Here is a 24,805-nt window from a genome sequence, read left to right as displayed (position 1 = left end):
TAGTAAATACAAAGGGCAACCAAAGTTGCTACAATTATCTTTTCATCCAAACTCTAGGACTATTTGAAAAAGCAAAAACAGTTTCACTTCCTAAAGGCCAGTTATCCTCTCTACAAAGTTGGTCAGGAGGATCAGAGAAATTGGGAGAACTCTTTGAACACTTGGGGGGAGGAAAGGGGCCTGGAATAAGATAAACAGGAAATAGAAAACCGAGGAATGTAGCAATGTCAGCTGAACTTTCCCCTTCCACTCCTTTGCAAAAAAAAAAAAAAAAGACAAAGTTGAAAAGTTGGCTTTCTTAAAATATCAGTGATCTTAAGTAAGGTAATTAGAAAACACCTCCTTATTAGAATTCTTAAGATTTCTAGGTGCTGGTCTCAAGAGATAAAATAAACTGAGAAGGGGAAAAGGAAAACTACAGAAAAACAAGTTGATGACAAAATATCCATCCTTAAATATTTATGTGGCTAATTTTCATACAATATCAAAAACAATCATGAAAGACTACACTTATTAATCCTGACTCTCACATGCCCACAAAAAATACCAGCTTATTACACCTATTGCCATATACCGGAGAAACTGAGGCAAGACAGAGATTGGTTTTTAATCTTTTAATGTGGAGAGTTTAGGATAGCCAAACAGATGGGACTCATGTCCAAATCATTCCAGCCCTGAGGAACTAAGGCAGGAAACTTACATAGGGTTTTGTCTAACTAGGGTTTGCAAACAGAATATATAACCTGAGTATACACTATATGTATAGAAGAAACAAAAGCAGATAAGGGGAGCAGGGACACTGGGTGGACAGACAAGCCATAATTCCAGGAAAGGATGGATCATAACTTAATCCTGACAGGAATTAAGATAAGAAGGTAAAGGGCAGGAGACAGTGAGGCAAGGCTAATATTCAAACAGAGGGGGGTAATGCACCTGGAATTTATGACACAATGGTATTTAAAGTGGTCAGAGGGTCAAGGTTTTTCCTGACTCAATTCTCCCAATCCTAACTACAAGGAAGGGGGTGGGGTGGACATAATAATTTTATTCAGGACATAACATACACACACACAAAATGTACACCAAACTAAAATCTCTGCCACACAAAGTAGCATTTCAATAACTCATACAGGAAACAATGACCTTCTTGTTGAAATAATCAAGCTCTGTTTCATTTGAGCCAAAAAGTCATGTTAAAAATGCAGAAACCTGACCAATAAGATCAAATTTCTCAATAATCCATAGAATAAAAGCCTACTATTAATGGGAAAGTCACAATTTTTTTTTAAAGAAAATTTTCATATAATGGGACTTAATTCCAATTCACTTCCAAATACTTGCCAAAGTATTTTTTACCCGTAGAGAATTTATGTTAGATTACAACCAAAATTGCAGTTATAGAAGGTTAATGAATGGAAGACTTAATATTTCAGTAAACACTAACATAAAGTCATAAGTGAACATTAAGGTGATCATTAAGCAATGATGAGAGACATCCAACTCAAGTCCTACATTAGTATTTTGGATGAATAGTCTCCAGTGCACTGATAATATTTCATGTAAATTTAAGGAAAGACATAGTAAAAAAAAAATCACAAACTAAGAGGTTCAAGGGAGGGTTTCAATTATAAACTAGTGGATTTCACATATATAAAATCTTTTTTTTCCCCCCTTCTCCATGGTTGTGGGAAATGAAGGGAGGGAAAAATTGGAACTGAAAATAAAAATTAAAAATAAACTGTTAAAAATTGTAAACTACAATTCTTGTGCTAGTGGAATGATTACACATGTTCACTTCAAAAAAAAAAAAAATAAATCTTTGCGGGGCAGCTGAGATGGCCTAGTGAATAGAGCACCAGCCCTGAAGGCAGGAGGACCTGAGTTCAAATTCGGCCTCAGACATGTATTACTTCCTAGCTGTGTGATCCTAGGCAAGTCACTTAACCCCTTCCCCCCCAAAAAAACCTTTGCTCCAAAATATCAAAGATTTTGCATATTATAATCCACATACAAATTGTCATGTTTTTGCCTGGGCTGGGAGTAAAAGGGTCAGAAAGAGGGCATAACTATGGTTTGCTTGCATTTTTGTTTTCCTTTTCGGGGGTTTTTTTCTTTCTTTCTAGATCCAATTTTTCTTGTGCAGCAAAATAACTGTATAAATATGCATACATGTATTGGATTTAACATATACTTTAGCATGTTTAACATGTATTGGACTACCTGCCATCTAAGGAGGGGGTGGGGAGGAGGGGAAAAGTTAGAACAGAAGGTTTTGCAAGGGTCAATGTTGAAAAATTACCCATAATAAAGTTATAATTAAAAAAAAAAATTTTTTAATCCCTGTAGAGCTCTAAATCATGAAAATCATCCCATAGACTTCCTACAGTGGGAAATTTGTGCTGTTTACCTTGACTGGTGTCCTAGTTGTTATTGTTTTTAAATAAAGCAAATGAAACCAAAAAAAAATTAAAAAAAGAAAAAGAAAAGGGGATAGTTCCTATTCCAAGTCTTTAGTTTAAAAAATGGCCAGTTTTACCTACATTAAGTTCTTTCATCATTTTCAACATTTGTACAGAAAAAGGGAATTAGTGTACATAATCCTTGACAATGGAAGGTGTAATTCAACTCAAGTACCAGCCACTTTAAAAAAAAAAACAAAAAAAACAACTATGCAATGTATGAAGTATGTAATTTTTCTTAAATTTATTGGAATCCTCCCAATATGAAGGCCAAAGTTCTTCTTGGGAGGAATTAAAATCGAGGACAAAACAAAGTGAACGATGCCAAGATCAATTCTTGTTTCTAAAAAACTCTCAAAAACTAAGAAGCTCTCAACATTTATTTCATAGCCAAAAAAAAAAGAAAAAAGCTAGTGTTTTCATTAACCCAAAAAACCGCCAAAGGCAAAAATTTCAAGAGACAATAATGAATGTCTTTCACAGATTTTTTATTATAGTTACAATCAAACTCATAGCCTCTCATATTTCCCATCCTCTTTGAAACAATTTTAACTATATCTTAGGGAAACCATCACAGGGAACTGTTCAGAATAAGTGTGTGTGTGTGTGTGTGTGTGTGTGTGTATCTCACAGTACTTAATTCGAAATAAAGTCACTTTAAGAATATAGTTCACCCTGTGATTCTGTTCAGCAAACATTTATTTTCACTTAAAAGGTGCAAAGAACTTCCTTCATTAGAACTTTTTGTTCTTTTTTGTGCTTTTTGTGCTCTAATTTTGTTTACAATCAACTGGGAAAATACAGCAGACTTGCACTGTGAAAGGAGTGCTAGACCCGAGTTCAAATTTTACCTAAAAAGAATACTAAGCACGAAGCCTAGAAAATCACTTAGCCTTTTGGGGCCTATTTCTTCACCTGTAAAATGAAAATCGCCTACCTCACAGGGGTTACCAGAAAACATGAGTTGATATAAACATACTGCTCAGCAAACCTTAAATAAGTGCTAAATCATTCGTTATTGTTCTTCCACCGAGAACAAACACAACCTTAAAGTGCTCAAATGTTTTTAATTATTATCATTCCCCTGAGAACTCGTGTACACAACCTTAAAGCGTGTGCGTGTGCGTGTGTGTGTGTGTGTGTGTATGTTATTGTCAATTCTACTGGGAATACACAAACACGCTCCCTCCCTCTCACCCCTCCAAAGAATTCACCAATAAGCTCTGAAAGCAGCTCTCAAGAGGAATAGTCAATTGGGGCTCAAGTGCGGGAAGAAGGTACACAGTGTGTTCAGTTCAATCGGCCCGCCCGCCTGTCAATTACCAGGTGAATGTCTGGAGGAAGAAGGTATCAATTTCGGGAAGCACAAATTTAGCTGTCAATTTCAAAGGATAGGCAACTGAAGAGAAGGGGATGTAAGGAAGACCAAGTGGAAGAAAAGAAGCCTAGAGCCACGAAAGGAGAAGGACGCAGGGACGGGCCAAAGAGGATGGAAGTCTGAGCTATTAAAAACGTGGCGGCAGAGAGCAAAAGACAAAGGAATAAAGGGACTTCTAGGGGGCTGCTAGCTAGCGACCCAGAAAGGTAGGGCGGGAGAAGAAAGTTGGGAATCTGCGGAAGAGGCGGCTACGCCCCACCTGTGCTCACCTTGCTGCGGTCGTCTTCCTGCTTCAGCAGCTCGGGAACGGAGGCCATAGCGAACAAAGTGGTGAGAGGAAGAGAAGCTGCGACTGCGGCTCCTCTTGCTCCCGCCTCCGCAAAAGTACCTACTCTCCGTCGGACCGTGGCTCCGCCCCTGCCTCTCCACGCCGCCGGACTCCTCCACCATCCCAGCAACGCCCTAGCGAACCGCACGTGGCAGTTTACAAGGCCAGGCCCGACTCCGGGCCCGCCGCCTGCCCACCATTTTGGAGCCGGGCAGAGGAACGCGTTCTAAATCTAATCCCTTTCTCACACATCCTGTCTGTCCTAGTCGCTAGTCTCAAATTTAGAGAAAAAAGGAAGGAGAAAAGAGAGGATGCTATCTGCCCCACCACGGAGAGAAGCAGACTCTTCCTGCAGGACGACTCGCCACGCAGAATTCACTGCTCGTGCCGGAGCCCTAACTCAAGATGGCGGTATGAAAGCTAAGAGAAAGGAAAGAGATTCGAGAGCTGAAGTTGGTCACATGACCCCCACCCCACTCCCGACCCCAGTCTGTTTTAAGGGGCCGCAGTCCATAGGGACAAGAGTGGGTGAAGGGCGGAGCGGGGAATGGCAGTCGCAAAGCATGACGGATGCGATCGCTCCGTCTCGCCAAACCTACGTCTAGGTCTGGTTTGCGGGACCTGATAAGACCAGGGATAGTGAGTCTTGCGGGAGCTGCCGCCCGCCACATCACGGCGCTGTAAGGAGCTGTCAAGAGTCTGCGGCTCATGAAAGGTACAAACAGGGTCCTGCCTCCCATCCAAGCTCACGCAAGCCAGCCTTCCGCTGCTGCTAGAGCTTTAAATTGACTGCATTTAGGTTGCGTGCTGTAACCCCATTTCCTCCCAATCAGCTTCAGCCGGTTTCCTTTCCCGGCCTCACGCCTCTACGTCCCGCGCACGCGCTCAAGTATGTGCACGTTCTTCACGCTCTTCTGAGGACGCACGCTCGTCCAATGAGCGCCAAACTTTTTTTTTCCCGCCACTTCATAGTCTGGGGCTCTGTAATTACTACCTGTTGTTATTTTATAATCAACATTGCCATAAGAAAGTCACTTGAACGCTGTCAGCGTCTTCTTTGTCTTCTCCCGGGATTGGGGTCCACATCTGTAGCTGCCGCCATAACGGTGAGGGGCGATTAATCCCCTGCCAGGTGTGTTTAGTAACTATAGCGACATCCCATTTCCTGCTTTCGTTGCCTTTGCCCAGCGCTTTCCCAGGGGCTGTATTGTCCTTCCTTTCCATCTCTCGGGAAAAACAGCTCGGGGGCCATCTCCCACAAGAGACCTTTTCTGGCACATCGCACCCGAGCTCTAACTTCTGTGCTCTCCTTGAAATTAGAAACTCCTTTGCAGAAACTGCATTTAATCGTGTTCGTGTTATATTCTCTGAATAGAATTCAAAATTCCTTTGAGGAAAACTTTTCTTATTGTCTCTAAGTGCTTTCCACAGTTCCTTGCCTATTAATAATTGCTTTTTATAATAGTAAGTGCCTTTTATATGATGCTCTTAAGGTTTACAAAACGCATGACAAATATTTTATATCCTCACAATATCCCTGGGAGTCTCTCCCAAAAACGGAGGCTGAGATGGAAATTACCCGACCAGGGTAAATGAGTAAGTGTTTGAGGCTGGATTTTAATTAGTTTGAACTCAGATACTTTTGGTTCTCAAGTCTAGGTGGCTGGTCCACCTAACTTCCTTGTATCTTATGTGTAACTGACAAAATGCCTCACTGACAATACCTTGAGTTAGATACTAAAGAGCTTCTCATCTTCATGTTATAAACACATTGAGACTCTGACAGATGGTCATAGTGCTAGTGTCAGAAGAAGAATTTAAAACTAGATTCCATGGAATTATTCTATAAGAAATGATGAACAAGCAAATTTCAGGAAAACCTGGAAGGATTTAAATGAGCTGATGCAGTTCATTTAAATGAACAGATTCAGGAAAACATTTAATACAGCAACGTTGTACTAATGATCTAAGACAATATCAAAATACTCTCACTGGAAAATGTTATCCCTGTGGATAGCACATCCAAAGAAAGAACTATAGACTCTGACTGCAGGTTGAAGCATGCAATGTTCGTTCACTTTTTTGTTGTTGATTTTTCTTTCTCATGGTTTTTCCTATTATGATTTTTCTTTTATGACATGACTAATGTGAAAATCTGTAAGGGAATGTTGAAAACTATCTTTACATGTAATTGGGAAAAAAAATATTTATAAGTGAGAGAAAAAAAAAAAAAACAATTACAAGGCCAGTATGTCTTGATAAACACTGTGCAATTGTTAGTTTTTATTATTATTATTATTCCAAACTGGCTTTCTGGTATTGACATCTTGCTGGTTTTCACAGTTTATTGCTTCCCAACTCAATAAAATGTCAAATACTTGCTATATACCAACTGGGTTTCTTTCTATTCTTCATAAATGACACTCCCATCTCCTTCCTCCATATCTTTGCACTGGCTCTTTCCCCTGCCTGGAATGCATTCTTTCCTCACCTATGCCCCTCATTTTCACTAGAACTCAGCTCAGTCACCACTTACAAATGCAATTTTTCCTTATTCCCCCAGCCCCTCATGCTCTCCCTCTACTAATCAATTAATTAGTCTATCTTCTATTAATTTTAATATATGCTTAACATGTCTCTACCATTAAATTTAAGTTCCTTAAAAATAATAGACGTGGAGGGGTTTTTATTTTATTTTCTTTTAGGGGAGAAGAAGAGAGGTCTGTACAGTGTCTCAACTTAGTTGGCACTTTATAATGTTTGTTGACTGATTGATAGATATCTCTTCTATAGGACACCTGATGAAAGGATTAGAATTGGAATACAGTTTAGAGCTCATCTAAACCAGCTTCCTCATTTTACATTTAGTGCCACTTTGTTTTAAGTTTTTGTTTTTGTTTATTTCCTTATTTTATTATATGTTTTTGTTTGTTTCCTTATAAAGAAGATAGATTTTATAATCTATGATCCAGCTTTTTCAGCTTTGAAATGATTCTGTGAGTATTGAGAAATTCATATTGTGTACCCTAAGAACCAAGCAACAGCTGTCTTACTAATTCTGAAACTTGTACACACCAGGTGTCCATCTTTTTGCATGATTTGCAGGGAGAGATCAACCAAATGAATGATCAACATAAATGGCTCAGTGCCCTGAAAAGTCAAGTACAAGTTTTGCTAAGTAGGAATGCTATCATAGAAAATTAGTGAGAAAATGTTAAATTGCTGTTAAATTACTTTCCTTGACTTATTTTTATTGGTCAAAATACTGATTACTAACATTAATTACTTTTCTCTTTTAGGACACTCCCAAAATACCCATTGAAATTTGGAGTAAAAGAGGGAGAACTTTGGACCAAATTATATTCCATATAAATCTAGAACCCAAAAAATGCAGTCACTATCAGGCATATGTAAGAAACTTGGAAGATCAAGTAAGTTTTTCCTACAACTAACTCCTTCTGTAGGTTTCTCTACTTCATGCAACTTTTGTAGCCAGAAAAAGAAAAAAAGCCCTTATCAAGAAGTTGACCAAGACAAATACTCTAATTTAATACGTTCTATTGTGTCAACTAGAGTTAGTTCTCAAACACCAGAATCATTGTTTCAAGAAGATGATTTATTATATGGACCTGTGAGTAAATGTAAGACCCAAGAGCAAGAATCAAGACCAAAAGTTACACAAAATACAGTTCTTCTCCTCAATCCAGAAAAAAGAAATAGATCAGATACTTTACCTGATTCCTCAATTCCTTTGAAAATACCTTTGCAGAAGAATAAAATGCCTAGTGTTACTCGAATCCTTCAGCAAACTATGACAGCAAAACAAATCTTAATCCTAGAGAGGTGGAAACAACGAATGATTCTGGAGCTGGGAGAGGATGGCTTTGCAGAACATACTTCAGGTAATTCTATTCTGCTATTATATTTCCAAAAAAAAAAAATTATGCTGCAAAAGGGAGCCATCTTTTATATATGTTGCTTAAAATCCACTACAAATTTCCAAATTAGAATTACTTGTTTTCCATCATTTAGGGATAGAAACTGGACACATAATTTCATTTTTAAATGAAACTACTGGATAAAGAAATTTCTGTTAATACAGTTTGACACCTTTTCCACATGTAATCTTAGAACATCTTGCCCACAACACTCCCAAGTATTGCTCCTAAACAGGATAAAATGTAGTTCCTATCTGGCTTTAATGTGTTGTTGTTTTAATAAAAAATAAATACGTTATCATAGTTGGTTTTATATGTCAGCATGTAACCTGTAAGGTTCCTTATGTGGCCCCAGTTCTATTTGGCACCATTGTTTTAGAGAGTTATTTCTTGAGGTTAATTGATATCCTCAATATCTGGAATCAGGAACCAAAGTTGCACAACAATACTTTTCTTCTCAATCCAGAAAAAAGAAATAGATCAGATATGCTACCTGATTTCTCAGTTCCTTTGAAACTACCTTTGCAAAGTTCCATGCCTAGTGTCACTCCAGTCTTGTGGGACATGACAGCAAAACAATATTTTCAGCCTTCTCTAGGCCACACCATGCCTGGAATGTAATATGTGGTCAATAAATGATTCTGACAGTCTTCTGCTTGGAGATTTCCACTAATGTAGAGCTTATTTCCTCCAGAGGCATCCTGTTCTACTTTTGGACAGTTTTGACTGTTAAGGATTACAACTAGTAAAAATCTACCTCCATAATTTTGACCTGTCTCTCTCAGAATAAGCACAACCTATCCAATCCCACTTCCACATTATTCTCTAAAGAGAAGAAAACTATAGTGCTTCCTACTTCAAATTCATTTTAGTTTTGCAGACATTTGTTACTTTGTGCTAGGCACGAGAGAAACAAAGGCAAAAATGTCACTGCAACAATAAGTTTATGTTCTTTTGAGGAAAATACAATATGAACGCTAGTCAAAGAAAGCCATTTTGAGCATGAGTTAAATACCTGAAAATATGGGGGTCAGCAAAGACTTTCAGGAGGTCACATCTGAGATAAGCCTTGAACAAGATGTTTTTAGTCAAGTAAGGGTATTTGTTAAGTGCCCATTTTATACCTGGCACTGCACTAAACTCTGGGAACACAAAGTAAGGCGGATGACTACATTTGCCCTTTCTGGAGCTCACAGTCTAATGTATTTAGAAAGGTGAGGTGATTTCCTCTGCCTTCTCTTCCTCTCCCAATCCCCTCCATTGAATTACTGGGATAGCCTGAGGTAAAGAATGAAGACTAATAGACAATTTAACTGAATGTAGAGTCATCAAGTACAATGCCTTTATTCATAAAAAACTAGCACAGAACAAGAAATTAAGCTCTGTCCTGGAATCTTTTCTCTATGTACACCTCATTATCATATCTGCCATTTATAAGTCCAATTTTCTCTGCATTTTGACTCCTAAATCTATATGATTAGTACTGTTCTCTCTCACAAATTCCAGTCATTCGTAACCAACTCCTTATTGGACATTCCATATATAAATTCCATAAGAATTTATCACATGGCCAAAATGGAATTTCCTAAAATGTTCTTTTCTTACATTTCTCTGCTTCTACTCTTGAGTGCCACATTCCTTTTTGTCATGCAGGTTCCAACCTTAAAGTTACTCGAGAATGATTCTCTGAACCCTCATGTGCAAACATGTTCTTTTAGTTCTAGCTTCAAATCTCTCACATTCATCCCTTCTCCCTCTTGTCACAGGACAGCCATCTTATTATCACCCATCCCCAGATGTTTGCATAATTGGTGTCCCTGCCTTGAAACTGTCCCCTGTTCAATCTGTCTTATATAAAATTGTTCAATGAATGAATAGTCCTAAAAATCTGACCTAACCATTTCACTCCTCAACTTAAAAATCTTCTGATCCCTTAGGATAAAATGCAAAATTTCAACCTGCCATTTAAAACTTCACAGAGCAGGTTTTACCTCCCTCTCCAGTCCAGTGTTATTTTATATTAACTCCACTTTACAAAATCTGTTCCAGGCAAACTGATCCAACTTACCCATGTGCAATACTGTATTTCCCTTACATGTGTAGTTGGTCAAATGTCTGAAGTGCATTCTCTCCTCAACTCCACCTTTTACAATCCATAGCATTCTTCATATATCATTTGGCAGTAAGTAATAAGACTTCCTGTCCCATAATGTGGTGAGGATTAAATGAAATACTGTACATAAATTGATTAGTTAACTTTAAGCACTTTTCTTTGAAATTCTTTTGGAACTACTAAAACAGTTCAGTAAATGTAAAGAGCAACAAATGTAGATAAGCAGGTTAAACCTTGTTCACAAGTTCATGCTTTCTTTTGTGCCTTTCACACAAAAACCTGGTTGGGTAGAATCAGTATGCAGATGATTAAACAGTCTTAATAAAAAAACAAATATTAGCTACTAAGGAGAAAACAGACCAACTGCAGGACCAAAAAAAGGCTGGGTGCTAAAATATCCATCCAAGAGGTAGAGGTGGAAAGAGATTGTGCACTAGATGGGGGCTATTTACATTCCATGGATACAGCCCCGCTTGTCACTGACTCCACTAAAACATAGTGCCCAGAACAAAACACAAATTCAGTGCCCCTTATTAGGATCTAATCAGTTTCTGTTTTCCTAGGACCAGTACCAGAATAGGGGAGAAAAAAATAGTGTTTTGTGGTTTGTGTGTAAACACAGAGACATAAATAGAATGTTCTTCAACTCTTCCATGCCTAGAACCCAGAACCAAGAGAGGCATGTTTAGAGCTGGCATGCTTTTTGAACTTGAGCAATTCTATAAGTACTAATTTACCATTCAGAGTTTGGAAAAGAGAAGCTAAGGTAAAAAGAGTGTAGATTTTTCCTAACAATTAGTTTTGATTATTTTAAAATCTTAAAGTTACTGTCTAGATAGATACATTTCTAAAAGTTTTCCTAATACCATGAACTCCGTATCTGTAAAATGAGGGTTAACTATGTTTCTCATCATTAAAATACATACTAGTATTCATACTTGTCAGTAAAATATAGGCTGGGTGGTTTATTAGATAGAATGCTGGGTCTGAAGTCAGAAAGACTTACCTTTCCAAGTTCAAATCTAGCCTCAGAGACTTAATAACTATGTGACCCTGGGCAAGACACTTACAACTGTTTGCCTCAGTTCCTCATCTGTAAAATGTACTGAAGGAAATGGCAAACTACTCCACTGTCTTTCCAAGAAAACTCCAAATAAGTTCATGAAGAATTGGATGTGACTGAAACAATAGTTTCAATAGCATTTATGTTAATAGTAAGAAAAAGTTCATAATGTACTTCAAATAATTGTATAAATTATTATACTTTTGCTTATCAGGGAATTGTTTAAAGTAAGATATGAAAGAGGCATAATGGATAAAGAGGGCTTTGATCCAAAAGATCTGAGTTGACTTCTACCTTTGACATATACCGGCAGTCTGATCCTAAACAAGTCTTTTATTTAATCGATGCTCTAGGCTAGTTGCAAAGAAAGTACCAATCTTCATTAATAAAGTTTCCTCCCCTAAGTAATTCCCTAATCAAGTGAATTAACAAGTCTGGTTCCTATTCTTTAACCATGGCAAGCAGCATATTAGAATTATCTATTTCACATAAGGGAACCAGTCTTTGTAATCTTGCTAACAGCTCATGGAAAAGGTTGACCAGTGCTGAAGAATGGGCAGAAGCCTAAAATTAATCACGTTTATAAATGTCATTGTAGAAACAAAAATTCACATATTTATATTTATAGATTCAGTATTTGAAAATACAGTACAATGATTGTGATATTCATTACAAAGAAATTATCTTCTTACTATGTTTCTCTATATCCATCTCTGTATAAATGTTTGGGTATTTCTCTGTGCCTTTTTTTCTTTCTCTTTGGTTCCATCTTAGTATATATAACTTTGTGCTTCTCCAGGTCTTCTTCATCTGTATTTGTGTCTTTTTTTTTTTTATTTTCTCTTCTTATTCCTGTCTTAATCAAAATATTTTTAAAAATTTGTTGTTTTTATTCATACCTTTATGTTTCCTGTTTTTAATGTTAAAAGTAGATGAGTAAGATGATTCATATTCCCTCCAAAAATACTATAGATTGGGTTTAATAATACATGTACTATTTGCCTTTGTAAAATTTAAAGGAATTTTGAAGAGTTATTTTGAAGTTGAGCACCCCACTGCACCCTTCTTTTCCCCTAACTACATAATCATGAGGTTTAGAGGAGCTTTTTCTGGGGGGGGGTCCTCAAAGTTCCCATATCATACTGTAGTGGTTTCTCTAAGTGGGGGGGAGGGGAAGATGGATAAAAAAGAGCATAAAAGATTAATTAATGGCAGGTTTGGGGTACAGGGAGTCAAATGGAGCTCCCCTGTAGCCCCTTTGGATTCAGCATAAGGATACAAAGTTAAATGAGTTCTAGTGGCGGCGAGAGTCCCCTGTATATGAATTTACAGGCCCAAAAACCTAGATTGATTAAAAAAAAAAAAAAAAAAAAAAGGTTTATTGTAGGGTTTGGAAATTAGGTTAAAGTCTGGTTAGTAAAAGGTATTAGATAGAGGAAGAAATACATGAAAAGTGGCGGACAGAGAGTCTGTGATGCAAAGCATGGTGCTTGTATGTTTCGACCCTCTGCCAAGAGATGATTCCAGCTTGGCTCTTCTATTTGCTTGAAGGGGCCTATGGGTGGAGCCCAGGTTGATTCCTCGAGGGCTAGCATCTACCTTATGGGGGTTGGGCTACTTGAGCAGATCATTAGAATGGGGGCTGGGTACAGCCCAAACTGGTTCCGATCCAGATCTCTCCCCTAGGAATACAAAAGGGTGGTTTTGACCAGATCTTGTAAATCAAAGGTCAGTCCCAAAGGAAGTTGGAGATCAGAAAGGAATCTTAAAGGGGCTATGGCCCCCATCAGGATGATAGTGATTAAAAAAAAAAAAAAAAAAAAAAAGGGTTGCTATCCCCTTAAGCTTATATAATTATCTTTTAATTAAAATGCAAACAGAGCCATAATTCATTGGTTTTCCCATTTTCTTTCCTGTTTTAGCAGCCCCTATTTATTTTTCTGTTGTATATGTAAATTCATATTATTATAAAGTGTAAGAGTGATTCAGTGGCTTCATCTCTTTCAAAAGTTGTGTGGCACTTATCAGAGGCCTAGTTAGTTTTCATTAGAGTATCCACATAGAATACTTATTTAAATTATTTTCACTTCCTTAAAACAATTCAGATTATTACAATTTTGAAAATATTTTTAATCTTTTCTGTTCAGAAACTCTTTTTTAAAGAAAGCATTTCTGAATTGGGGCTACAACAGTGTCACAGCCATGACCATTGAATACCCCATGACTATGGGCCTCAACAAGGATTCCAAAGCTGTGACACTGCCACTGCTGTGGACACCTGGCCAATCACACCAAGTTTGTGAGAGATGATCTGGGAAGTGTGTGGCTTTGATCCTTGTGAGAGGATAAAGTTCATAAAAAAGGGGTGGGAACTTGCATCAGGGCCGAGAGGAAGAGGAGCTCAGCATGTCCCAGCTGTCATGAGGAAGGCTGCTGCCAACAAGGACTAAACTAGACCTCTCCTACCTTTATCCTCTCACCTAATAAAGGATTTGACCAAAAAAAAAATAGTTTCTGTAATATGGTTTTGAAATTATTTTAATAAAGGAATTGTTTTAATCAGGAAATTTCTTAGTGCCACTTCTAAGTTTTCCTGCTTTTTTTTCTTCTTCTCTTAGAAATCTTTTTGCAAGGGAAACACTTCCACGAAGCCTTAGAAGCCATACTTTCATCCCAAGATCAGTTAAAGGAATTAGATGAAAAAACTATTAGTTCTGGCTATGTAGCAAGTGTCCAGCATGTCCTAAAAGACATAAGTGGAGTAAGAGCTCTAGAAAGTGCAGTTCATCATGAGACCCTTAAGTACCTGGGACTACTGGACTGTGTAGCTGAATATCGGTAAGTGCTACATTATAGTTATCCATAGCAGCTGAAGATGGAGAACATTATCTTTGCCAGATAGTACCTTTTACTTTGGTCATTATTCCCAAGAGTCTACTTTTCTTCTTCAGGGTTATCTCTACCATGCCTGAAAGCACTGCTTATTTAAAGTAGAAATGAGAATGATGCTAGTCCCTTTGTTCATAACCAAATCAAGGTAATATCTCAGTAGATCTGGGAATAACCCATAACTCCTGTCTATCAAACACAATATCGTTATCTAAAGCAGTCTATTGTTCCCAAGAGACCTGATATCAGATAGCAATATATCTGATATTGGAAAGAATTAATTTTGACTTACAGACACCTGTTAGCTATAGCTATGTCACTGAGAAAATAGCATCATTTTAAACCTTAGTTTCCTCATCTGCAAAATGGAATAACAAAATCACCTAATCCAGGTTGCTGTTAGAATCAAATGAAATCTTGTTTTCATTAGTTGATTAAAGCTCTTATTCTTAAACTTTAAACTATAAATGGTTGGTTCTACTCTCAGTGCTAAGAGTACAAATCTCTTCACTGAATGAAGAGATACCAAAACTTATTTCTTCATGTCTTTCTTCCCTGTTTTCCTTAGGATAATACTATGATCTATTGATCTTAAAAGCCAAATCTGTTCTTGGTTCTTCCTCATTTTGTGACCCAAGAAAAAACTTTGGGCATTACAAAAATTTCCTCTGCCAAATTGTTCAGTATCTCCAAATTCAGAGATAATGCATCAAAGATCTTCTGTAACCTAGCAAAACGCAGTTACTCTCGTTATCTTTTTTTCCAATAAAAGATATTCATGAAGAAGAGCTGAGAACAGGAGACATTCTGAAGTATAACTTGATGATAATCTTAAAATACAATTTAATGCTTTTTATAAAGATTTGAAATAAGATGGCGAATTTATTTATTCAGCAGCTTAAAGAGTAAAAGAAGGAAGGTATTAGCTCCTACTTTCTATCTAGATTGCTTGTTTCAACCACTTAACAATTATGTGCTTCAGTTGCTTCATCTGTAAAATAATAACCATTGTTGGTATTGTTCATTCATTTTAGTCATGGCCTCATTTGTGGTTTTCTTTGTAGAGATACTGGAGTGATTCGCTGTTTCCTTCTTCAGCTCATTTTACAGATGAGGAAACTGAAAGTAGACATGGTTAAATGACTTGCCCAGGATCACACTGTTAATAGGTTTCTGAGGACAGATTTGAAATCAGGAAGACAACTTTTTCTGACTTTAGACCCAGTACTCTTTATCTACTTCACTACCTAGTTGTCCATACAGTCTTAATTATTTCAGTGGAATATTAAGAGGATTAATTAATAAAAGTTTAAAAAAAAAAAAAAAAGCTGTGCAAATTATCACAAACCAAGACCCAAAATCTTATAAAGTTATATGTTCATTCACTGGGTATATATATATTTTTAAATGTTTACTGCTCTTACACTGGTATATATTTTTTAAAATTGATTTTATCATTGTGAATAGGAAATAGAATAATTTTTAATGGGTAAGATAGTATATTTCAATGTTGTTATTTTCTTTTCTTTTTTTTTAAATTACAGTATTTTATTTCCAAATACATGCAAAGATAGTTTTCAACATAAACCTTTGTAAAACTGTGTGCTTGAAATTTTTCACCCTCCCCTCCCCAGATTGCAAGCAATCTGATATGGGTTAAATATGTACAATTCTTTCAAACATATATCCGTATTTGTCATGCTTCATGAGAAAAATCAGATCAAAAATGAAAAAAGCACGAGATAGGAAAAAACTACTAACCACAACAATACAAAAGTTAAAATACTATGCTTGATCCATATTCAGTCTCCATAGTTCTTTTTCTGGATACAGATGGTACTTTCCGCCACAAGTTTATTGGAATTACAGTAGTTATTTTCTGAAAAGTATTTTATAAAACTCTGTAGTCCAAACACTTACCACACATAGATGCATGTTAACAACAAAAATCCTCTTATTGTAGCAAATGACAGTCTTTTATGCTTTTTTTTTTTTAATCCATCTTCCCCTTCCCCCACTTAGAGAAACCACTACAGTATGATATGGGAACTTTGAGGATCCCCTCCCAAAAAAAAGCTCATCTAAACCTCATAATTATATAATTAGTGGAAAAGAAGAGGGCATTGAGGTGCCTCAACCTCAAAATGACTTCAAAATCCCTTTAAATTTTACAAAGAGCTTTTCTTACAAATCTATGAGGCAAATAGTACATGTATTATTAAACTCAATCTATAGATGATGAAATTGAAGTTCAGAGAAGTTAATGATTTACTTAAGATCACAGCTCATCAATTATAGAGCTGCTGTTTCAGCTAGGTCCTCTGATTCCAAATTTAAATTCTTTCCAGATAGCAGGCTGTTTTGACATTCATACCTATATTTTTACTCTAAAATTCTGGCCATTCATTATGCCCGGGACTATCTTTAGAGAAGGAAGTAAAATGCCTTTTTTTTTTTTTTTTTTTTTTTTTTTTGGAACTTTTCTGTCTCCAAGCAATCCCTTTAAAAAATTATAAATATTTTTAGGAATACAATATCTTCGTTTTTTAAAAGCCTTGGTTAAAAAATAAAGAATAGAAAAAAATGAGGAAATCTGATATTTTCTCTGATCTTCATGACCTCTCAAATCTCTTTAAAATAGGTGAAATTACTTTACCTCTTAAACTTAAATTCTACCTCCATGGTCCAGGACATAAAGAACCTCAACAAAGGAAAACTTGATAAACTAATAGCAGAGAAGGCTAATTTTACTACATTATAATATACTCAGCACCTCTTCCTTCATTGCCTATCTCATTCAGGTAGAACCACATGAGGTCATGGGCTTACAAGAGCACATAACCTCACATAAGACAGACACTTGCTCTGGCTGGAAAAGTGGCTTGGCAGCTTACGCCAAGAACTGAGGAACCACGGAAATAGATACATGTGAGTGCTCAACTAAGCCTAGAGAAAGTCCAGCATCCAACTGGGGCTTCTTCTGACTCCCCAGAAGTCACCTAGGACAGAAACTGAGGCAGGTGAAATGTGAATTGCCCAGTCTAGGAGGATGATGAGATGGCTTTGAGATCTAACCCCTAGGGAAACCACCATCAAAGAGAAAGGAGTCAAAAAGTGTACAAGAGGACAAAATAAGAAATTAAAAGCATTGGAATTACCAAAGATCTCAGAAAGAAGAAAACTCAAACACTTTGAACATAAGCAGATGAGCCAACAAGGAGGATAGTAATAACAGAAAGTAAAATAGCCTCCAGATCAGGGGAAAATACAGGTATCTGTGAATAAATATTTCAAGATAAAGGAAAATAAATAAATAAATACCTGATAATAAGAGAACCTAGAATCATAGCAAGATGTTTCTGAATGTAATATAGTAGAAAAACATAGTATTTCTATACTATACATAGAAGAGATAATTAGCAGATCTGGATTAAGAGTTCACCATTTCACAAAAATTGCTAGGAAAATTGGAGAATAGTAAGAAAGAAACTAGACATTGACCAACATCTAGCACCTTATACCAAAATAAGGTTGAAATGGGTTCATGATTTAAACATAAAGGATTATACTAAAGAAAAGAATTGTCTACCTGTCAGACCTGTGGAAAAAGGAAGAATTTATGGCCAAAGAAAAACTATAGAACATTATGAAATGCAAAATAGATACTTTTGATTACATTAAATTAAAAAAATTTTGCACAAACAAAACCTATATAACCATAATTAGAAGGAAAGCAGAAAGATGAGAAACAATTTTTACATTCAATGTTTCTGATAAAGGTCTCTCTCTTTTTTTTTAAGTATTTAAAGATTTTTGTTTGTTTTATTGAAGCTTCTTGTTTTCAAAACATATGATCCAAGGATAATTTTTCAACATTGACCCTTGCAAAACCTTGTGTTCCAATTTTCCTCCCTTCCTCTACCCCTCCCCTAGATGGCAAGCAATCCAATATAGATTAAACATGGTAAAAAAAAAAAAAAAAATATATATATATATATATATATATATATATATATATGTAAATCAAATATAGGCATACATATATATACAATGATCTTGCTACACAAGAAAAATATGATCAAAAAGGAAGAAAAATGAGAAAGACAACAAAATACCTGCAAACAACAGCAAAAAAAGTGAAAATGCCATGTTGTGATCCCCACTTAGTTCTCACAGGCCTCTCTCTGGGTGTAGATGGCTCTCTGTATCACAAGACCATTGGAACTGGCCTCATTCATGTAATTGTTGAAAAGAGCCACATCCATCAGAATTAATCATGACATAATCTTCTTGTTGCCACAATGTATAAAGATCTGGTTCTGCTCATTTCACTCAGCATCAGTTCATGTAAGTCTCTCCAGGCCTTTCTGAAATCATATTGCTGGTCATTTCTTATAGAACAATACTATTCCATAACATTCATACACCACAATTTATTCAGCCATTCTCCATTTGATGGGCATCCACTCATTTTCCAGTTTCTGGCCACTACAAAGAGGGCTGCCACAAACATTCTTGCACACACAGGTCCCTTTCCCTTCTTTAAGATCTCTTTGGGATATAAGCCCAGTAGAAACACTGCTGGATCAAAGGGTATGCAAAGTTTGATAACTTTCTGAGCATAGTTCCAAACTGCTCTCCAGAATAGCTAGATCTATTCACAATTCCACCAACAATGTATCAGTGTTCCAGTTTTCCTACATCTCCTCCAACATTCATTATAATCTTTTTCTGTCATCTTAGCCAATTTAAGAGGTGTGTAGTGGTACCTCAGAGTTGTCTTACTTTGCATTTCTCTGATCAGTACTGATTTAGAGCACTTTTTCATATAATTAGAGATGATTTCAGTTTCTTCATCTGAAAATTGTTTATATCCGTTGACCATTTATCAATTGGAGAATGGCATAAATTTTTATAAATTTGAGTCAATATTTTAGAAATGAAGCCTTTATCAGAAATCTTGAAAGTAAAAATGTTTTCCCAATTTATTACTTCTCTTCTAATCTTATCTGTATTAGTTTTGTTTGTATAAAAAAATATTAACTTCATATAATCAAAATTATCTATTTTGTGTTCAATAATGAGTTCCATTTCTTCTTTGGTAACAAATTCCTGTAAAGGCCTCATTTCTAAAATATATAGAGAACTGAATCAAATTTATAAGAATTCAAATCATTCCTCAAATAATAAATGTGATGTGATATGAATAGACACTTCTTAGAAGGAGAAATTAAAATCATTTATAGTCATATGAATCCTTTAGAATATGCATGATTTTACAACCCTTTAGGAATAGAGCATATCTTTTGATCATTTATCAGTTGGGGGATGGCCCTTTTTTTATTTATGTAAATTTGACTGTGTTCTTTACACATTTGAAAAATGAAGCCTTCATCAGAGAAAGTTGCTTCAAAATTCTTTTCACAATTACTATTGCAACTGTATTTCCCTTCTCCCTTCCTTACTCCCTTCCTTACTTATTTTCTCCTTCTCCTTTAACCTGTCCCTCCTCAAAAGTGTTTTGCTTCCAATTATCTGACATAAAATGAAGCAAGAAAAAGCTTTTACAGTGGAGAGGAAGAGGGAAAGAAAGTATGAGTGAGTGAACCTTACTTTCATAAGAATTGGCTCAAAGAAGAAACAACATACGTACTTAGTATGGGTATAAAAAATCTATCTTACCCTGTAGGAAACTAGGAAGGAATGAGATATGGGAAGGGGCAGGGAGGATGATAAAAAAGAGGGCATATTGGGGGAGGGAGTAGTCAGTAGCAAAACTCTTGAGAAGGGACAGGATAAAAGGAGAGAGAAAATAAATTGGGGGAAATAGTTAACAATTATAAGAGCCATGCCCCAGTTGATAGATGATCAAAAGATATGATCTATGCCCAAAGGGCTTCAAATTCATGTTATATTCTTTGACCTAATGCCACCACTAGTATGCATGAATACCAAAAGAGATTTTAAAAACAGAAAGGAAAATGACCTATATGTACAAAAATTAGTTATAGCATCTCTCTTCTCTGGCCAAAAAAAAAAAAAAAAGGAAATAGATGGGGTGCCCATCAATTGGGGAATGGCTCAATAAATTGTGTTTGTGACGAAAAGTTATTTTAAGTGGGAAATGATAACAGGATGCTTTTAGGAAGAAAAAAACCCTGAAAAGTCTTCCATGAGCTCAAGCAAAGTGAAATGTATTGTAATCAAAGTGATAGCATGTTCTGGGATGAGCAGCTGTAAATGACTTTGCTATTCTCAGTAGTATAATCATCCATGATTACTCTAAAGGATTTATGATTGAAAAATCCTATCCATACCCAGAGAAGGGAATACAAATTAAAGCATTCTCTCTCTCTCTCTCTCTCTCTCTCTCTCTCCCCCCCCCCCCACTCCCATCCCTTCCCCCACTCCCATCCCTTCCCCCTCTCTCTCTAACTTAATTTTTCCTGAGGGCTTTTATTTACATTAAAGTAAGACATCTATATTTTCTTTCACAACTTGACTTTTATAGAAATGTTTTGTATAACCTCACATGTGGTTTCTTAATTGTGGGTGGGGATAAGGGAAAGAAACTAGAACTCAAAAAATTTTGAAAACAACAAACTGACTTCTTTAATGTTAAAGTCACCCTACCCGCTAAGAAGGCATTCTCTTCTCAGTTCCAGCCTCCATTTCCCTACTAGGACTTTGCCACTAAAGAAGTCAGTCTCTTAGCAAAACTGGCTTCCTATTCAACAATAAACTTCCATTTTTGGCAATTAATATCTCGGGTTTGTGGATTCCTTCAAGAAGAACCTGTGTCAACTAAATGGGGATTTTAACAACTCTCTTACTGTCACTAATCCCATCATTTTCCCCTAACCTCATCATTAATGGCTAGTATTTATATAACTAGAAAGTTTGCAGAGTGCTTTACAAAAATCTTGTTTTCAGAGGGAAAAGGACCCACATGTGCAAAAATGTTTGTGGCAGCTCTTTTTATAGTGGCAAGAAACTGGAAACTGAGTAGATGCCCATCAATTGGAGAATGGCTGAATAAATTATGTATGTGAATGTTATAGAATATTATTGTTCCAATATAAGAAACGATCAGGAAGACGATTTTAGAGAGGCCCACATGAACTGATGCTAAGTGAAGTGAGCAGAACCAGGAGATCATTGTACATGGCAACAAGATTATACCATGATCAATTCTGATGGACATGGCTCTTTTCAACAATGAGGTGATTCAGGTCAATTCCAAGAGACCTATGATGAAGAGAGCCATCTGCATCCAGAGAGAGGACTATGGGAACTGAGTGTGGATTGAAACAAAGTATTTTCACCTTTTTGTTGTTGTTTGCTTGGGGTTTTTTTCCCCCTTTTGATCTGATTTTTCTTGAACAATATACAAAAATAAAAATGTGTTTAGAAGCATTGTACTTGTTTATTAACCTATATCAAATTGCATGCTGTCTTAGGAATGGGTAAGGGAGGGAGGGAGAAATTTTTTTTTTATGAATTTTGAAAAGTTTCTTAACATGTGTTTGGGGGGAAAAAAAATTACTATTGAAAAAAAAATCCCATCCTCAAAACAAGCCTGGGAATTATGCACTATTGTTTTCCCACTTTACAGATGAGGAAATTGAGGCACAGGGAGGTCAAGTGACTTGCCCAAAGTTACATAGCTAGGATATGTTTGAGGACACCTAGCTGATCTTAATGACAATCCTGTGAAGCAGATTTTGCAGTTAGCATTATCCCCATTTTACAGATGAGAAAATCGAAGGTGTGACAGACTGAGTAGCCGTCATCTGCTCAGTGCCCAGGTAGTGTGTCAAGCTTGGATGTAGGCCATCCTTTTTCTCTCATGCACTGTGGGTAGATGAGGCAACACAAAGGAAGTGTTAAGGAAAGCTCGAAGCCAGAATTAAGAGAGTGAGGACTGGAGTAAGCAGATACTGCTTCTTCTCCCATGTGCCTCCTCCTGAGGCACTCACCATGGCACCCCAGGAAGCAAATTACATTGAAAGTCAGCAACTAGTAATTACCTTGAATTAGCATGTCAAGGAAAGGTTAAAGAGTTTCTCACTGGGAAAGAGGAGCTAACAAAGTTATTATTAGCAGTGACAGTTTTTTTTTCTCCTAAAAGGATTAAAAACCCAAGGGCAAGAGTCCTTTAAAGTGGAATGTGCCTTACTGTGGAGAAAGGAGACCACAGCTAGAACACCATGAGCAGTAGGTAGCGAGGACGGCCGGAGGCCTCTACTCCAGTGCTTTCTTGCTTAGCATCTAACCTGAAAGTCAGGTTTTTGTGCTGTTTTCCTTGTAGAGGTAAGCTGTGTGTGATCGATTGGAAGACATCAGAAAAACCAAAACCATTTATCCGGAACACGTATGACAACCCTTTACAAGTGGTAGCTTATGTTGGAGCCATTAATCATGATGCCAACTATAACTTTGAGGTCAGTCTTTTGACTTGAATTGTGAACTTTGCTTGGTATTTGTTTTAAGAGCCTCGTTTCATTTGTGCTTTATGCCTTCCATCTTTGTGGTCTTTTATCCCTAATTTCTTTCTTGCCCCTGAGTCGATCTAAAAAGGATTTTCTTTCATTCCTCTTCCTCTCTGGACTTCTGTTTATCACCTTCCATTCCAGTCCTTCAAGCATTTTTTACTTTCTGCCTGTTACCCTCCAGAGCCATCCAATTGTCCTTTATGATCGATGTGTAGCTTGGTACAGTCTTATGCCAAATACATCTTGGTGAATGTGAAAACAACATGTAGATTGCTTTATAGTGAGCTTAGATTTCTTAACTTGGAAGGAAAAGAAAATATACCAGAACCCTAGGCCTATTTTAGAACTTGTTGAAAATATTATTTCTTTTTTCTTAGGTTCAGTGTGGTTTAATTGTGGTGGCCTACAAAGATGGATCCCCTGCTCACACGCATTTCATGGACTCAGAGCTCTGTTCCCAATACTGGTCCAAATGGCTACTTCGACTAGAAAAATATACAGAAAAAGAAAAGAATCAAACTACTCTGAATCCAGACTAATACAGGATACTTTTCAAGGCCAGTTTACCCTTTCTCACAGGATACTTCAGTAATTTAGTAAATCTATGATCTCACTGATAGGGGTACTCCCTCCAACTCTTTTGCTATCAAATGAAATCTAAAAGTGGTAATAAAGCAGGTTGTGATCCCTTTAAGAAACAGTATTTCCTATTGATTTGTGATTCCTTTCAGATTACTCCCAGCCCCTCCTAGCTGAGGCATATCAGTCCAGGATACCAGGGCCTTTGATTCACAAATCCTGATCGAAAGCATACCTTTGAATTCCAATAGGAGATCCGGGCTTTTCCCAGCCCCAATTGGATCTGAGCCAACTTGGGTTCTCCCAGCCCCTACTGGTTTCGATTTGCTCTGGTTTCCCAACCCCACCAAGACAACCAATAAAATGAGCGTCCATCAACTAGGGTCTTTGCAGATGGACCTCAGCAGCTCACTCAGTTGCCAGGACTTTCTGTTCACTGAGGACTGCATTCTTAGTGCAAAACTCCATTTTCCATAGATCTACCTATTGGAATAATATTCTTTTCCAGTATTACCCTCTCTTTATCCTCACTTATTTCCCTAACCAGACTTTTTTGCCTTTCTGTCAGTATTTCTAACCTTACTTCCAATCCCTATAATAAACCTCTTTTATCAATCTAGGTTTTCAGGTCTGTAAATTCCTTTACAGAGAACCTCTGTGCTGTCAGAAGGGAGTCCCCAAAATTCCCTATCCTTGCACCGAATCCCAAGGGGTTGCAGGGAAGCCAAACCTTTCCATTTGGTTCCCTGAACAAACCTGCCACTAGACCTTATCATTTAACTCCCTGACCACCAGAAACCCTAATTTCATTTTGGTTCCCTAAATCTAAACCTTATCAGTAATACTTAAATGTTGAATTTTTTTGATGTTGATAATGGCTTATTGATTTTTAGTTGTGAAAACATGGAACTCCAGTTAGCTCACTGTAACTGAATGAATGGAAATCTAGAAGACTTTCTGAGGTGAAGAGCTGTCCATCAATACAAGAAAAACCTTCTGTTAACATTTTGTCTTGTTACTGTGGCAATCATCCTTTCCTTGAAAAGAAAGGAAATAGTATAGGCAAATATTATAGTTAATCTTGGACTGTGTTATAAAACTTTTTATGTCATTTCCATTTTGAGAATTAAATGACTATATCCTAATGAGCCCCCAAAAAGCTCAAGAAGTCTTTGTTGATAGAATTTAGTGAGCAAAGTCTATACCTAGGTAACATTTGTGTTTTTTCACAACTACAAATAATAAATAATAAAACTTGTAAATTGTATGAACAATTATAAGTGTATGTGTATATGTATAAATGTATATACATATAATATATGCATGAGTGTATGTATATCAATGTAAGTATTATATATACATGATTATATATACTAGTATATCACTGGGGTAGAAGCCAACCCATATTTGCCTTTTTATCCTGTTACTCTTGTTAGCCAATTAATAATTAAACCAATTAGTAAATCAAACAATTAGTAAACATTTATCAAGTACCAACCATATACCAAGTACTGTACTAAGTGCTTAGGATACAAAAAGAGACAAGACAGTCCCAGTCTTCAA

The 24,805-nt window shown here is 36.6% G+C and overlaps 2 protein-coding genes across 14 annotated transcripts in view; one reads left to right on the top strand and one right to left on the bottom strand.

Annotated features, from left to right (window-relative positions):
• SNX5 (sorting nexin 5) overlaps nucleotides 1-4,686 on the bottom strand; it is a 40,822-nt gene extending 36,136 nt beyond the window's left edge. For 2 of the 8 annotated variants that reach the window (XM_074287795.1, XM_074287793.1), the window contains exon 1: nucleotides 4,107-4,244. Coding sequence is in view for 4 of the 8 variants with exons in the window: in XM_074287789.1 (XP_074143890.1) it covers nucleotides 4,107-4,154 (48 nt within the window). In the remaining 4 variants the exon portion in view is untranslated. Of the gene's footprint in view, nucleotides 1-4,106 lie in introns of all 8 variants that reach the window. The other 6 variants (XM_074287794.1, XM_074287792.1, XM_074287789.1 and 3 more) reach the window with 5 other exon arrangements.
• A 66-nt stretch (nucleotides 4,687-4,752) lies between these two features.
• On the top strand, nucleotides 4,753-24,509 carry MGME1 (mitochondrial genome maintenance exonuclease 1). 6 transcript variants are annotated; one of them, XM_074287801.1, is made up of 5 exons: nucleotides 4,753-4,880; nucleotides 7,465-8,067; nucleotides 13,898-14,117; nucleotides 22,480-22,612; nucleotides 23,041-24,509. In XM_074287801.1, exons 2-5 carry the CDS (start codon nucleotides 7,554-7,556, stop codon nucleotides 23,200-23,202), a joined length of 1,029 nt encoding a protein of 342 aa, XP_074143902.1. In that variant the 5' UTR covers nucleotides 4,753-4,880; nucleotides 7,465-7,553; the 3' UTR covers nucleotides 23,203-24,509. The 6 variants fall into 6 exon arrangements, with proteins under 6 accessions (XP_074143902.1, XP_074143899.1, XP_074143901.1 ...); XM_074287798.1 differs by having other exon boundaries at nucleotides 22,456-22,612; nucleotides 23,041-23,335; XM_074287800.1 differs by lacking the exon at nucleotides 4,753-4,880 and adding an exon at nucleotides 5,114-5,297.
• The last annotated feature ends 296 nt before the right edge of the window (nucleotides 24,510-24,805 follow it).

The sequence above is a fragment of the Sminthopsis crassicaudata genome, chromosome 2 (assembly GCF_048593235.1).
Source record: "Sminthopsis crassicaudata isolate SCR6 chromosome 2, ASM4859323v1, whole genome shotgun sequence".
NCBI lineage: Eukaryota > Metazoa > Chordata > Mammalia > Dasyuromorphia > Dasyuridae > Sminthopsis > Sminthopsis crassicaudata.
Note: the sequence above shows the minus strand (reverse complement) of the source record. Positions and strands in the feature narration are given on the sequence as shown.